Source organism: Phalaenopsis equestris, unplaced genomic scaffold (genome assembly GCF_001263595.1).
Source record: "Phalaenopsis equestris unplaced genomic scaffold, ASM126359v1 Scaffold228766, whole genome shotgun sequence".
NCBI lineage: Eukaryota > Viridiplantae > Streptophyta > Magnoliopsida > Asparagales > Orchidaceae > Phalaenopsis > Phalaenopsis equestris.
The window spans coordinates 179238-196988 of NW_018246740.1; the positions used below are offsets into that span (position 1 = coordinate 179238).

The window sequence follows — 17751 nt, forward strand, 5'->3', positions numbered from 1 at the left end:
TAAGTTAAGGATTGAAATGGAAACAATTAGATATGTGGTGACCGAACATAGAGCAATGTGTGTAATAGAGGGAATGTCATTCAATTTCAACCGGTTGCCAGTAGCCTTGGTGTTGAGATCTAATACAAATCTCATCACAAAAGGGCAGAGTTATATCTCTTTCCACTAGAACTCAAGCCTTAGAGGGTCTTGTAAGATAAACTGTACCACTATCCATTTTTAATGGTTTCACATATGCAGTTGTAAGAGAAAATAAAACTTCATGATTAAACAGATGCAGCTTTAACCCCAGTAAATGGATCCAAACCGGCAAAATTGAAAGTTCTAACTTCAGATCCAAATCAAAAGACCACTTCCAGAATTTCATAAATCTATTTTCAATTCTCATAAAATGTTTCGCAAAAAGCAAGGTATAATCATCCTCATTAGCAAGTTGGATTAGAATATGTTTACCATCCAAAACCCCTATTCTCCACCATCCCTTCAATTTAAGAAAACCAATCTCTTTTCAAATATGTTCAAGTTTAGGATGGCCATAAGAAAACTTCCCAACCAAAGCATAATGACAAAAGGAAGCCAACACATTTGTTTCAACATCAGAGATAAACATAGCCAATTTCCATTCATGTTCCATAGCTTTTCACAAAGGAATAATCACCACCAACGTTAAGAGAGTCATGAAAAGCTTGAGGAAACAAAAAGAAATCGGTAGAACTAGAGGTCACCTCACCTCCCTCTAAAACTGCAAGATTGGGAGGTCGATTTTTGTTATATATATATATATATATATATATATATATATTTTTGTTTTTCAAAAAAAAAATTCATTAAGGTGGGGAAATAGTAGTACATCTATTACAAGGTAGAGAACAAAGGTCTCCTCTTATAAAAAATGTAAGATCTAAAGGAGGAATTACATCAATACTCGGACCATAAATGGAAGCACCCTTAGTGGCAAGCCAATTAGCACATTTGTTGCCTTCTCTGAGGCTGTGGCTCCAAAGAATTTGTAGGTTGTAATTGGATATCATGTTTTTGATCTACTTGAGAAGGGAGACAAGGAACCAGCGGAGAGGAAGTTGCTTCTCGAAAGCTTGAACAAGCTAAAGAGAATCAAGTTCTAAATGTAGATGTGTCCATGGCTGCATCAATTTTGATAGAACAAGAAAAAGCTTGGCTTTCAGTATGTAAAGCATTTATGGCCCAAATAGGAGAATGAAAATACAAAAGGCACATCCCAATGTGGTTTCTAAGAGTACTCCCCATGCCAACAATATTCATCTTCAAACTGCCATCAGTGTTAATCTTGATTCAAGGTTGCAAATGTTTCCTCCAGTGGATTAATTTGATTCTAAGAGAAGGTGTGAGACGGTTGTCAGAGTCCTTGTTGCTTGACTAATCAGAAATTTCCAACTTGTAGGCCATGAAGTTAATAATTTTGTAAATATAAGAAAGACAAATGATGCTGAGTTGAGAAGCATTAGTAGAATATCCATCATATTTGTTGTCATTTCTTACCATCCAAAGGAACCAAGTAATTATGAGAGGAAGAAGTTTAGCTTGGCTATCCTTCCATTGTTTCCAGCAATCTTTGAAGTTATCTAAATAAACAAGATAGCGTGGGAGATTCAACCTGGTAGCAATATGTGTCCAGACTTCCTTGGTTGTATAGCAGGAAAAAAAGTGATGTGAGAAGGATTCCTCCTACTGACCATTTTAATTTGAGGATTTCATCAGTAGGAATGGTTTTGTGAAAGCATCTCCAAGCAAATAAAGCCATAGAAGAGCTAAGGAATTCCACCCACATAAATTTTCCCAAATCCAGAGATGGCTAATGATATGAATTGTAATAAGCATATTTAGTAAGAGAGATGTGGTGGGGCTTCTTTGTAACAATTCTGTCAGGTATATGGTGGGTGACTGGGAGTTCTGTGATTTGAAGCAGTTTTTCAGGATCCACCTCTGTAGCCAGCATGTCCTTATTCCATTGTGGGTTTAGCCAGCACTTCCGAATAGGAAGATTATGGGTAGAGTTAGGAGATGTGGAGGAGGTATCGAGCTTTTCATCGAGTAAACAATTTTCTAGCCAGAAATCCACTTTCCCTTCCCCAACATCCCAAATGAATAAGTTTTCAGCATCAACTCTAACTTTAAGAAGTTCAGTCCAGATTTTGGAATCCTAAGGTTTCTTGAGAGTGGTCACTAGATGGGAATGTTTACTGTACTTCAGCTACACAAAATTAGCCCATATGGAAGTTTGATCTGTAAACTTGATCCAAAGTTTGCAATAGAAGATATGGTACAATTGCTAGAAGGATTTGATGCCTAAACCTCCAGCAGAGAGAGGGGGGTATAGCTTATCCCATCTTTGCTAAAGGATTTATTTATAATGTCTCACCCACAAGAATTTTTTGAGTATAATCTCCAATGTTTTCTGGGTACTCCTTTTCATTTTAAGCTTCTGTGATAAACACATAGGGAAGGAATATAAAATTCTTTTAGCCAAAGTGATTCTAGCACCCTATGAAAGGTAAGCATTAGTCCAGCAAGAAATTTGTTTGGAGACATTGAAAACCACCTCATCAAATTGTGTCTGCCTCCTCCTATGTTTAACTAACTAGACATCAAGATAAAGAAGAGGACAGGTAGTAGATTTGAATCCTCTATAACCTTTGATCCAAATAGTAGAGGTAGAAGTAATCTTCTTGCTGAAAATTAATTGGCTTTTGTTATGATTTACTGAAAGACCAAACAGTTGTTGGAATTGTTCCAAAAGTTTCTACACCTTCTTTACTATAAGTTTAGAAGCAATAGAAAATAGAATTACATCTTCAGCATAGCATAAATGGCTAATAGAGAAATTAGCTTTAATAGCAAATCGTAGGTGCTCCTGTGCAGAAAAATGATGGTTGAGCAACCTGAAGAAGTAATCCATAGCCAAGATAAAGATGCATGGGGAAGGGGGTATCCCTATTTGATTCCTTTGGATGCTTGAATATCCATTTACCAAGATAGTATAGTGGTTATTCTGAAGCCAACTTTAAATCATCTGGCAAAAATGATTATTAAAGGTTCTAGCTTGGAGGATTTGTAGAATGAAGTTCCAGTTAATGGTGTCATAAGCCTTGAATAGGTCAAGCTTGTACATAAGTTTGCCAGCTCTAAAAGGCCTGTCAATATCCAATATAAGCTTTTGAGTTAGTAAAACATTATCAGTTATCTGCCTACCTGTAACAAAGGCAGATTGGTAAGGAGCAATAAGCATATGTAGGTGGGGCTGTAATCTAAAAACCAGAAATTTGCTGATAAGCTTTGACATTAGAGTTATGAGAGATATAGGTCTGAAATAGTCCTAGCAAGATTTTTTATTGTCCTTTGGAATTAAGGTAATGGTAGAAATGACAATGTATTTTGTCATATCAACTCCATTAAAAAAATCTTGGACAACATCAATAACTTCCCTCTTAACTATAGACCAAGCTTTTTTGTAAAAGGTAGAAGTGTAGTCATCTGCTCCAGCTGCCTTATCACCATCTATGGAACAAATTACCTGCCATATCTCCTCTCTAGAAGGGATAAAAGTGAGATCTAGAATGCTAGTTTCAGTAAACCTATCATTTAGTTGGGCGGGATTGAAATGTTGAAGATTAGAAGCATGAGGTTGAGACAAAAGATTCATAAAATGATTAATGACATTTATAGGGATTTGATCAGGATCTTGTATCCAGCAACCATTGTTGTCTTTAATCCTTAGAATTGCATTAGAGTCTCCTTTGTTTTATGTAGGCATGGTAGAAATTATTATTTCTGTCACCATCCAAAATTTTTGTTAAGGCAGCCTTCTGTTTGTAGAATAATTCTTCCCACTGAATGGCTCTAAACAATTTGCATTGGTAGCTACAAGATGTTGGTCATCAGAAATACCCAGTTTAATCCTTAATTCAGCCTTCTTAACAGCCTGTTCTACCTCCTCCACTTTAGCTGTCAAATTACTAAAGCAATTCCAATTCCAATATTTTAAATGTTTGGCCACAGCTTTCTAAACTTGCCATAATCTGACCCAAGGTGGAAGGGAGTTGTCAGGGATCTAAACAGATTGGAGAAAATGGAGAAATTCTGGATGTTCCAACCAAACATTAAAGAATCTAAACCTGTGAGTGGGGGAAGCATGAGTGGGGTAAATAGAGATCAAAAGGGGTTTGTGGTCAGAGCAGGTATAAGGGAGATGTGAAACAGAAGTGTGGAGGTTATTCTCAGTCCAAGCAGGGTTCACAGGAAATCTATCAATTCTTTCATGGAGCTTGCCTCTTTCCCATGTATAAAGTGGGCCTTAATGAGGCAATTTAGAAAGATTAACAGTTTTAATATTGTCAGAGAAAGTCATCATCTGGTTTAACTTAATAGGTTTCCCTCCCCATTTTTCATTCAATCTAGCCACACTGTTGAAATCTCCACCAATGAGCCAAGGCCCATTAACATAAGGTTTAATTTGATGAATCTGCTGCCAAAGCAACAATTTATCTCCTAAGGTGCTACCTGAATAGAAAAAAGTAGCAAGGGACTTGAGAAAGTCCCACTATAAAGAAACTTGTAAGAATTGAGGGTTATCATCCAAAAGCTGTAGTTGGACCTCCTTCTTATAAAAAAGCCAATTTTATTGTTAGAATTATTTAGAAACTAAAACTGAGGGAACTTCCTTAGAATTATGTTAGGATTATTGTTAGAATTATTCATAAACTAAAATTGAGGGAACTTCTTGAGAATTCATATATATATATGATACCGAACTGATCTCATATAAAAAATAATTTAAATAAATGAATACAACACTGTAAGTGATACATCTATCCCAAGCAATATACATATTACTTACTAGTGAGGTTCGATTAAATAAACTAAAGGATTTATGACATCCATTTTTGTTGGAGAAACCATTTATGTTGACTGACATGTTTCTCTATATAATATCAAAAGTTAGGTAGCGTTTATATTAAGTTGGGTTCTAAAGTTTCCTATAAGGGCAAGCCTCTGTAGTTAATTATATCTTAAATGATCATAGCCACCTAAGAAAACTCTCAATTTAGATTAGAAAAAATTGTCATCAAGAATTTAAAAGGGTAGGAATTTTCAAAAGTGAGACAAAGGAGTGTGAAAAGGGCAAAGCTCAAGTTTGGAACAATTATTATGGAATCTAATGGAAGAAAACTAGGGGATGCCACAGATCCCAAGGAGAACCTCAGAGACTTCCCAAGCTATCCTACGATTTGGTTTCAATTTTGGAGAGATATTTTTAATTTTTTTAACATGCCAATTTTACTGATTAGGGCTTATATTTGCTTGACACAATCATCAAAATAGCCTGGAAGATAGGAGGGTTTATGCCGTAACGAACGATGACCTTGGAACCTAAGATGAGTTGGGGCTTAAATTACACGATAGAGTTGTGCAGAGGCCTAAAGATGAGGTGAGGATTTATGTTGCACCAACCAAATAATCTCGAAGTTCTATGGTTTTTTATTTAATTTTTAAGGAAAGATTTTTGGTTGTTAATCCATCTGTCATACTGCCTACGGTGCTAGCTCCAAGTTTCTCATCAAAGTAGCAGTCTTAATGTCTAAGGTTCAAAAGGTTTTACTAGGTTTTCTTGTAGTTTAAGTGTCTTACTTGGTGGGAATTAAAGTTGTTTAGAGTCACACCGGTTAGGATCCCACAGTTCCCTCATTCTAGTACCATTAATTTCTTTCGAATGTACATAATCTAAATGAGTTATTAGGCTCATTTAGACTGGGAAGACCTTGTTAGCAACCATGGGTTACCTCATCCGAAGGGCTCCCTATTGCCTTACTTTTGGTTAAGGTCTAGTATCTTCCTTAGAAGCCTATGATCTGGCCATAGGACTTTCATGTTGACTATTCTTAGAAGACTAATAAAGGAACCCTCACTATTAGGAATTCTAAAACTCTTTTTTGCTCGTCTTGAAGTTCCAAATCCTGTTTCTAACCTCTAACATTTAGCTGGTGGAGCCAATATAAGAGAGCTCAAGAAGAGTCCCCATAAGACTGTTTGGCCTTAGGGTTAGCCCTGGGCGGTGTGGTCTTGGTCATTATTCTAAACACACACTAGATACCCCTCTCCTTAACTCACAACCTAAAACCCTTAACCAAACATGCTTAGCTTTATTCGTTACTCTTTTGGCAACTCATGTGGATGGTTCCCTTAGCCCTAGGCTAGGGTTTGGCTAAGACAAACACACAGAGGATCCATAGTGGGAGCTCCATTGGTCTCATGGTTCAAAAAGGGGTAATTTTATTATTAGCATCCTCAATTGATCTCATCCTACTCAAATGCCCAACTTAGCTGTTTGCCTCCAAACTTTCTCAAAATTACCAAATTACCCTTGGAACCCTAAATTTTTGAAGATGACCCAATTTACCTAATTTGGTTAAAAAATCATCTCAATTTGCCTAATACATTCCAAAATTTTCAAAATTCCCAAAATGCCCCCAAAATTGCCAAAATTACCAAAATGTCCTTGTTGGCCCAAAAATTCCTAATACCTCTGAAATCATTCCAAACACTTCAAAAACCAATCTTGAGCACTCATGAAGTCCAATTTGACAAATTTTGAACAAAACCCCAAATTTTCCCTTTAAGGCCCTATTACCCCTAATTAACGCAAATTTCCACCAAATTGATTCCAAACGTCCCCAATTTCAATTCCAAATGAAGAATCACCAAGTTCATTCCAATTAAAAACCAAATCAAAGCTCAATTGAACCCAATCTCAAGCCCAATCTTAAAATCATCCATTTGACCATATACTAAAATTCCTTCAAATTGAACCTCATAATCAGTTCATTTTCTGAAAGTTTGAATTCTAAACTCTTCATAACATTCCCTAAATAAAATTGAGCCCTTAATTGGTCTTAACAGGTACTCAAACCTCACTCAAATCCCACCTAAATCAAAATCCCCAAATTTTCCCTAAAATTCAAATGCCACCAAATTGAACTCCATAACTCCATAATTTCCACCCAATTAACACACAAAACTATTCATCACATTGTCTTGGACCAATTTGGACCATCAATTGAACAAAATCCAAACCCTAGCCCAATCCAAACTGATTTCTTGCCCAAGTGCCCCAAAATTTACCCAAATTCAAAAACCCATAAAATTGAACATCCCAGTCAATTAAAATCCACCCAATTACTTTTCTAAACTCCTCATGACAATTATCCAAGTCCATTTGACCTAAATCCTAAGCCAAACCCAACCTATACCCAAATCCAAACTAAAACCCCAATTTTGAAGCCAAACTCTCAAATTAGCCAAAACACTTGAAATTGACGAAATGATGGTTACCACAACCAACATTTGAGCCCTAGAAGCAAATTTATACCCACCTAGCCCAACCTACATGAGTCATGGACTAAGAGTCCCTTGAATTAGGGGATCTCCTCCCATATTTGGCTAAACCAAGTAGATACATTCCACCAGCCATCATACCCCAAAGCTAGTAGTAATTAAAACCTCTTCTGTCCTTTCTGAGCTAGATAGCCACCACCCTACCTCTAGCTAGCCACCTTAGTCTGCAAAAAGCTCAAATCTGAGAAGAACACTTCACCTTTAACCCAAAACTGAACCCTGCACTATGGAGCTTCCCAATTGGATGCTTGTGCTACTCAACCCTCCACCTCAGCCTTCTTGTACGAGTCAATCTGAGCATGAGGCTATAAGAAGCCCCATTTTTGGCCAACATCAAAGTATGCCAAAATTTTTTAGTAAACTTTGCCAATTCACTTCTAGAGCCTATCCAAGCTGCCTTGAGTTCATCCCAACCACTTTCCCTAATGAAATCCACGTTCTGAGCTCAATTTGAGTTCAAACTCTTAAGGGTTTTTTTTTGCTCCAATAAACTCCACCAAACTTCAAATTAAACAGCCAAAAAGCTTCCTCAGACCAAATGAGGAAGTTCCCCATCAAAACCCTTCCCTGTTGAGCACTCGAACCAACTTTTAAGCCAATACCTCATCGCCCCTTGATTGAATTCTTACATAGGCTCAACCACAGCTAAAATTACTGCTTGGAGGAGCTTCATTGAGTCATAACAAACATCTACAACCATCCTAATCGAGGCCTCACCTCATGAGCTAAGGTATAGATCACCAACCCTTAAAGTTGTGCTTGATTTCATTAATTGTGAAGAGAATGTTAATTTCAAATATATCTAGCTATATGGATGTGTTTGTCTAGATTGGATGAACCTATAGAAACAAATTGTGAGTGATTTGGTTGAGTATCGAGTGAGATTGAAACAATTTAGTATGGACGGTTCTCGATTAAGAACAGATGGGGATGATAAATGGATGACATCAATTTACGCGTGTATCTATCCAACAACAAAGGAGGAGTCAGACGAACAGATGGTTCATAAAACGTGGCCCGTGTGGCAACTGACGTGGATGACGGCGTTGAATGAGAGTGCATCGCATGGTCTTTCAAAGCCGCCTAGGATCCACTCAGCGCCGCTTGGATAAGTAGAAAATTAAGGGTAATTTTGATTTACTTAAATTGAAAAACTTCAAAAATGCTTAATTTAGTGTAGAAAAATCATAAAATAAAATAAAATAACCCACTTGCTCAATGAATAAAGGAAAATAATGTAAAATAAAAATAGGAATTATTCGACATGTGTTTGATTTTTAATTAATTAAATAGTCTCTGGGCTATTTTAATTTTAGTTAAGTATTAATCACCATGGTCTAAAACTTTAGCGGTTGATTCCTTAAGATAATGATCTCTTGATTTTTCCAAGGTTGAAAGACACTTCTAACTCAGAAACCCTAATTTTCATGTCTATTGGACCATTTCTTATTTAATTAAATATATAAATTAAATGCTTAATTAGAAAAATATGAGGATAGTTTTGGTAGGTTCCCTGTGGTCAACGAATCTAAGAAATATATAAACTGTGTTTAAATATTTATGTACATTGCTATGGCGAAATAAGTCATTTTAACTCAATAAAATTAAAATAAATGTAATATTACTCAAAATCTAACAAAATTGTTTTCCTACTGAAAATATCAATCATTTGAACATTCTTTAAAAGTTTTAAGACCATTTGAGCTATATTTAATACTAAAGTTTTTTTTTTTCAAATAAAATGACAATTTTGCATATAAATAATTAAATAAATAGATTACAATTATGAAATTTATGAAAAGTAGTTTTTTGAGTTCCTTGTGATTAGAGGAATCTAGGAAAAATAAAAATTATTTTTAAATAAATAGTTCACTTTTAAGTTACTTTTCAAATTTAAAATAATTAAAAAATAATTAAAAATGGCAAAAATTTGAAAACGCTCAAAGTGTTCTTAATTGTTTTCTGATCATTTGTGACCCTTTAAAATATTTTTTCTAATTTGTCTAATTTAGTTATATATTTTTAAATGCTAAAAATATATTATTCTTAATTCTCCATTAAAATAATCATAATAAATATAATAAAAATTGTAAAAAAATAAAATTTTGGTTCTATGAGTTTTCTAGTCTCAAGGAGATTTAATAAAAATATAAAAAGTAATTTTTAAAATTTAATTAATTTTTGTATTTAATTAATCAATAAAATTAAGCAATTAAATAAAACAATTAAAATATAATTTAAAAAATCATGAAAATTTGTCCAACTGGTCCCCTGACCAAGGTGTACCTCCAATAATTATCCCGTGAACAAAAATTTACTTTGATTAATTAAAAAATTAATCTTGAAAATATTATTTTTGAGTTAAAATAATTATATAAGTTAAATAAAAATTAAAAAAATCATATTTTCTACTCTGATATTTTAATTGACCAATGAGTGGGGTACCATAAAAATTTCACAAACATTTGAGTTGTATTTAATTAGTTATGGAGTGGAGTGCCTCAGGGGAAAATGGTAATCTTGAGATTTTGATACCCTAATAAAATTTTAGGTTAACCAAAGGGGTAAGTGGGTAACTTTGATTATACAAAATCCTTTTGAATGCTTGAAATATATTAGGTTAAGAGGTAGAAATCATTTTGCCATCTTTTCATTATAATGGTAAAATTATAATTTTATAATTTTTTTTGACTTGGAAGTCAATTTGATAGCAAGATACTAGGTTAGTGATTTTAAGTTAGGAAGTTAATGGTCCTCTTTTTTGAAGCCCCTAGTTGGTGATCAGATGATAAGCACGACCCTTTGACAAGAATTAATTTCACTTAATTTAACTTCTTTTATTATTGCAAATATACCACGAGGATTAAATTTAAGGGCATGATGGTAAGCTAGGATTGATATTTGAACTTGTTTAATGAGGCTTAAAAAAGGGAAGCATGAGTAATTTATGAATACCCTTGAGCCCAAGAAGCTGAAGTTTAACGGATGGTGCAAGGTCCTTAATGACTTTTGTTTTCCCTAAGGGTACCCATTCACATAACTCTTAAAGTAAAACATCAAGTGAATATTTGTAGCACCCCACTCTTGGGATAATTGAAATATTAATGTTCACTGAGCATAGGGTGTATTAAATTACTAAATTCTAATCTAAATTTGGATGATCAATTGAACAACATAATAAATTCAAATGCACTCGAAACGTTTCTAATGGTTCTAAACGTTGTTCAGGGTATGCACTGAACAACTTTAGAATCCTTTGGATACTATGAAGGTAACTGAACTTGTTATTCTTTATTAAAGAAAATCATCCATTAAAAGTTTTAGCATGCACCCAGTTATGTGTCGGGACCAGCTAATCCGCCTAAATCAATAAAAATACTCTACACTACTTATCTGATATTAATTGACCCAATGCTCAAGAATTTGAGTCTTCTCTAAGGTATTTAAATACTTGTGAGGAATTGAGGATATTTGTTATTGCCACATATGGATCATCTGGCTTGTGTAAGTTGAATGTCTAGGATGTGTACTGAAAAGAGGGATGCGATGTGGGACTTTAGAATAGTATAGCTTACCTTATGGACCTTTATTAAAAGGAGAGGATAAGGACTGATGATATTATTTGATGACTCTTGAAAAGATGATTACCCTTGAAAGCCTTAAGTTGTTTGTAGTCCTAACTCGATTAGATTGATTAACTTGTGGACTGCACCACTCTACAAATTTTCTTAAAGAAAAATCTCTTTTCTAAAAAAAATTGATATGCATGAAAATTAATTTAAAATGGAAGTTTTTAAAGTTTTTAAATTCAAATCGAGGTTAGGACTGCCCTCCGTAGATGATCGGGTTGGTAGCTCTTACTTAAGTTCGGGAAGCAGATAGTCCAGCTCTGAGTCCCCATTTTTACCAATGTCTTACACCCAGTCCCAAACTTCTACATGTGACTACGGGTTTCCTTTTTACTCCAATTTTGCTATGACACAGTTTCAGACTTTTTCATACCGAATTCTTCCATTTACTTTCCTGCAACTTATTTAGTTTCAGCAAATATATTCTGCTTTATGTTGCTAACCATGCAGTGGGAGTAGCGAGAAGGTGACAGGTACACAATTATATTATGTATCGTAATTTCATTTCCTTTTATAGAATTTTTTACCTGCATTTACTTTATATGCAAAACACAACATGTTCTTAAAATTAAACAACATTTTAAAAATACAAAAATAAAACAAAAATTTCATAAAACGTCCTCTTAAATCTAAGAGAGTCCCTCGGATGAGGTAACCCATAATTACTAAAAAGATTTCCCCAGTATAAATGAGCGTAATAACTCGTTTAGACTAAGTTGAATTTAGAGAAAACAGTGGTAGCAGAATGAAGAAACCATGGGATCTTGACTGGTGTTTCTTTAATCAACTTTAACCCCCTTCCATAATGCTTAAGCAAAACTTGTCATTTAAACCTTTTGAACCCTTAGACTTTATGTATGTTACTCCAATAAGGAGCTTGGAGCTAACTTCGATGGTAGAATTCTACAACAACAAGTGGGTCTACAACAATAAATCTTTTTATTAGAGTTAAATAACTTTTCATAGGATTTTGAGGTTATTTGCTTAGTGCAACATTAATCTTCATTTTATCTTAAGGCCTTTGCACAACCCTAATGTGCAAATTAAGCCCTAACTCATTTTAGGATTTCCAAGTTTTTGTTCGTTACGATGTAAATCCTCCTATCTTTAGGCTATTTGTATGATCATGTCAAGCAAATGTAAGCCCTAAATAATAATAATTACCAGGATGAAACATTGAATAATTTTCTTCTTGAAATCGAAGCCCATCCATGGCATAGCTTGGAAATTCATTGAGGTTCTCCTAAGGAGCTGTGACAACCCCTATTTTTCTCCCTTTGGACTCCATAACAAGGTTCCAAATTTGAGCCTTTCCCATTTGAAACTACTTGGTCTGATCTTTGAAAAGTCCTACCTTTTGAAATTCTTCAAGACAATACTTTCTCATATAAATCAAGAGTTTTCTTTGGTGACCTCCATCATTTAAAATGTAATTAGCTATAGGGGCTTGTTTTTATAAGAAACTTTAGAACCTACCTTAAATAAATCTTGTCTAATATATATGACAGGGGACCTTGTCGGTCAACATAAATGGTTTTGCAGACTAAAAAATGAATTTCATAAATTCTTTAGTTTATTTATTCAAGTCTCACATAAAAGTGAATGTCTATTCCTTGGGATAGGTATGTCACATGTAGTATTATGCTAATTTATTTAAACTAATGTCTATATGAGATCAGTTTGGTCCCGTATTTTCAAAAATTAAAATATTCTTTACCAAAATTATAATTTATATATTATATTAAATTGTATATCCATTTCTTGATTTTGCGACCGACAATTTTTGGTGACTCTGTTAGGGTTCTGTTTCTCTCTCCATTATGATTAGAAAGTCTTGTCTTCATACATTGGTCTTCTATCCATGTCTTTCATGGTGCAGGTTACCACCCTTCTTTTCTTTGTGTTGACCTCACTTTTGGCTGAGGTCTAGTTTCCTCTTTAGTAGCCTAGAGTCCAACCATAAGACTTTCCTGTTGACTTTTCCTATAGGAGTAGAAAATGAATCCTCTCCTTTAGAAATTCTAAGCTCTTCTTTGATCAAATTTAAGTTCCACATATTGGTCCTGACCCCTAGTACTTGTTAGGTGGGGTCAATATAAGGGAGCTCAAAAAGAGTCCCCATAAGATTGCTTGGCCTTAAGGTTTAGCCTGGGTGTTGGTTTGGAGCTAGTTCACTCACTTACACTTACTTTCACTCACATTAACTCACAATCCTAAACCCAAGCTTGTTGACTTTGACCCCTTAAACCTTTGAGAGACACATGTAGGTGGTCTCGTAGACCCACTAGCCCTATGTTAGGGTCTAGCTAAGACCAGTACATGAAGGACCCAAAGTAAAGGATTCCATTGGTCCATAGCTTAAATAGAGTGGTTGGAACCTCAATTTCACTAAAATACCAAATTTAGATTTTTGCCTCCCAAATCTACCCAATTTACCAAAACACCCCCAAACCCCAAGTTTTACCAAAATTCCTAATTTCACACAAACTTCCCAAATTTGTTCAAAAATGATCTCAAAACATTTGAAATCATCCAAATTTCCCACAGCCCTCCAAAAATTACCAAAATTACCAAAATACTCTCAAATTTGCCAAAATTATAAAAATACCCTTGGTGGCCCAAACTTTCCCAAGACCCTCACAATCATTTCAAATGTCCCCAAAACCAATTTGGTCCCTTCAATTGAACCCAATTTTACAGATTTGATCATTATGACCGAAACCCCCCCTACCAAAAACCCCAAACTGCCATTAAAGGCCCAATTTCCTCAAATTCACCCTAAATTTCTAATAATTTTATCCCAATATTCTTCAATTTCAATTCCAAACTCAAAGTTCATCATAAAAACACTCAATTTAAACTAAATTAGAGCACAATTGTCCCAATTTTGCATCATAACTCTTTCAAACATCTCCACACATTAAATTAAACCCTCAATTGACATTGGTCAAGCTTAAATTTTGCCTAATTTTAACCCAAATCCAAAATTTTCAAATTTGCCCCAACTTAGCCATGTGCCCAAAGTCGACCAAATTGAATGTCCTAACCCCAAAATTGGCACCCAATTAAGGTTGAAAACTCTTCATGACATTCCCTTAGACCATGTTGAACTCTCAATTTGTACTTAGCCCAACTCTAGCCCAACCTAAACCCGAGTCTAACCCAAAATACCCAAATTTATCAAGTGCCCAAAATCCAAATCAGTTCAAAGTAACTCCAACTTATTTCTAAACTCTTTGTGATAATAATCCACAAAAAACTAATCAATCAGTTGGGATCAATGTCATGGTTAGCTTAAACCAAACCCACTCTAAATTCTTAAAGTCATTTGAATTTTGATTAATGAGTTTGGAGGTCTATATAAACTTGTCACGATGAGGAGTTTGGAGCTAGCATTGTGGGCAGCACGACCATCTTCAATAGCAAAACATCTCTATGGCAACTAAATAATTCTTTAAAATTAAACAACAAACTATAATATTTTGAGGTTGTCTGCCTAGTGCGACATAAATCCTCAATTTATCTTTAGGCCTTTGTATAGCTCTGCTATACATTGTAAGCCCTAACTTGTTTTAGGATTTTGAGGTTGTCATTCGTCATGACGTAAATCCACACACCTTCTATGCTATTGGTGTGATCATTTCACATGAATGTAAGCTCCAATTATTAAAATGGGTAGGATGAAACACTTAAATATTTCTCCTCTAAATTGAAGCCCAACTATAAGATAGCTTTGGAAGTCACTGAGGTTGTCCTCAGGATCTGTGACATCCCCTAGTTCTTCCTTTTTTGGATTCTACAATAAAATGTTCTAAATTTGAACCATTCCCCTTTCACATGTCTTTGTCTGATATCGCTTGTTGAAAAGTCTTATCCCATTGAACTCTTTGAAGACAATATCCCCTAATTTTTATCGAGAGTTTCCTTAGGTGACTTCGGTTATCAAAGATGTAATTAACTATAAGGACTTGCCTTTATATGAAACTTTCATGAACCCAACTTAATGTAAACCTTATTTCCATACTAAATAGGGGAACTTGGCTTATAAATAAAATGATTTTTTAGACCAAACGGATGTCATACATTTTTTAGTTTATTTGATTGAGCCTCACTATCAAGTTATATCTTTCGAAGTACATACATAGCTTGAGGTGTAGCACTCTTTCATCTAAACTTTGAAAGATATGGGAATAATTTAATTTCATATTTTTCTAAAATTAAATATATGTATGTAAATTAAACTGTCCCTCTGAAGTGGGCGATGGGATTTTGATTTTGATTTAGTTTTGCCTAGGCATTGTGTGTTGTAAAGTTGGTCCCGCACTGGGATCTAAGATTTACTTTCCCCTTCGAATTTGGTTTGCTATTTTGCAAATTAAATTAAATTGTGTCGTGTTGCACTTGCTCCTAGAGCCTCCTTTATATAATCAATTAAATTTTCTTATTTTCAAAGTTACTTTTACTAAATTCCAAAATACTTTTCATAAACTAAAATAAAAAATAATAATAATAAAGAATTTCCTACTCTACAGATCGGCCTTTGTTAATTTTTAGTGCTCTCTCTAGAATTACAAGGTATTGCTCAAATAACTAACCCTAGAGCTTTCTTTTTAAAGCTGTTGCAATGGTGTTCCCTATGCTCTCTTCCTCGTGCAACCTGTCAATGAGCCACGATGCCCACAACGTCGCTCCCACCATTAATTTTGGAGTCAGATTCAATGAACTTTAAATCATCCTTGAAAAGGCTTCCATTTTCATAATGAAAGCTACAGCTCCAGAAGTTCAAGAGCCGTCCGCTGAGTTTAGCCTAAACTATCGTCAAGATTTCCCTTCCTACAAGAAGGTAAAGAGTACTGCCCCAACTCTGCTAAGCCTGTTGTTCCCGCTTCTGCTAAGGGAAAAGAGGTCACGATTGTTAAATATACAAACGAAGGATTGACCATCGTGCCATTGGTATTTGAAATTGGATAAAGTTCAAAGTCTGTGCCATTAACTAGGTCGCAAAGAAGAAATTACAATCAAAAGTTCTGGAGGGCTGCTAAAGCCTAGATTTTTCAATAAATGTATGTTGATGAAATTCCTCACCAGGAAGAATTAGGATTGTCGGAGACTTATCCGCTTCTGTGAGGGAGCAGATTCCATCCCTTAATGGACACCAATGGTTAAGAAAGTGTCCACAAGATTGTTGCTACTTTACCATCAACTCACAAACATGGTGGGGAAAGGAAGAAGCCCGCTCCTATCACCCGAGTCAGTATAGTATTCCAGAGACTAGTTACCAAGGAGGACTTTTTAATTGGTGAATTACTTAAATGAGTGGGATGTGCAGCATCCCCTAGAATGAAGAAAAAAATTCTAAGAGATGTCAAATCTGTTGGATGATCTCAAAGATCAATTGAACATTTGCCTGCTCGAATTCTCGTCAGGTTCTGCCTGGGAAGAAGAGTTGATACCATCATCATCGCTACCAATTCTCCTGTTGCTACTCCAGGACTTGCAACCCGTCGACCTGCTAAGTCACATCTGAGTCTGAGAATTCTACTAGTTACCAGTCATAGGAGTTTCAAAGGAAAAGATGAAGAGGTTACCCAATACTTTATATAGTCTACACCATGGGGAGCATACCTCTCTTCGGCATGTTGATGCCTCTGTTATGATACATCGTCTCAAGACATCACCGTTGGAGAAAAAGGTATGGGTACATAAGGTTGTCGTACCAATACGGTTCAGTGAGCCCATAGGGCATAATCATGGAATTAAGTAAAGGTCCAATGTATCCGACATCGTTGTACCTATTGCTACCAAGTTGGATGAACAAAAGGAGGATGTTCAACAGAGTCCCCCAGATCTCAAAATGACATAATAATCAATAAATAAAGAAAAATTTGAGAAGCTCAGGCTCGAGATTTCTGAGTTAGCTCAAGAACAGAGGGTTTCCGTTCATGTTGATGATAAATGATTTGACTTTAACAACTATCTCGATGAAGAATTCATGGATATTCATGTCATCTAAACCAGAGCAGCTGCACCTATGCATGATGCCCAACTTCTCGTTGAAGGGAACATCCTAGATGATTTGCATAGGGTTGTTCTACTAAGAGATGAGCAAATCAGCTAAATGGAGAAAAGGATGGAAGAGATAGCCACTTCCATGGCTGCCAAAGCTTCAGTTCATGGATAGTCTCAAGCACAAGAGTTAGCTTCTTCAGAAGTCAATCAACCAGAGATTGTACATATCACTGAGGAAAGGAAAGAAGTTACCTCGACTAACATAGATGCCCAATAAAAGAAGGATTCTCCATCGAGTGTCATACCAGAAAAAGAATTTAAATAGATGATCGGACAAATTTGAGAGGCCTTAGCTCAATTTAAGGGTGGTTCTTTGATCTTAAATGGTAGACCTACTTGGAGGAGTTTGATGCTATACCATACCCTAAGGGTTTTATGTCACTGAACTTTAAGATATTTGACAGGACAGGAAATCCCAGACAGCACATAGCACATTTTTGAGCCAATTGTGGATATACTGGAGGTAATGAAGCCTTGCTTTTTTATTAGTTTGTCAATAGTCTATCAGGGATAGCATTTAATTGTTATGTAGAGTTGCCCAACGGATCAGTGAAGACATTCACTGATTTAGAACAGCTCTTTGTAAAAAAATTTGCTGGAGTGCAGCATCACATTCTATTAGAGA

At 35.2% G+C, this 17751-nt stretch overlaps 1 protein-coding gene across 1 annotated transcript in view; it reads right to left on the minus strand.

The window, feature by feature from the left end:
• Positions 1 to 3040: 3040 nt before the first annotated feature.
• The window catches only part of LOC110037991, an 85309-nt gene continuing 70598 nt past the window's right edge, over positions 3041 to 17751 (minus strand). The window contains exons 2-3 of the mRNA XM_020742743.1: positions 3925 to 3981; positions 3041 to 3228 (exon numbers count right to left, since the gene is read on the minus strand). Of these exons, the coding sequence (XP_020598402.1) occupies positions 3041 to 3228; positions 3925 to 3981 (245 nt within the window). The remainder of the gene's footprint in view (positions 3229 to 3924; positions 3982 to 17751) is intronic.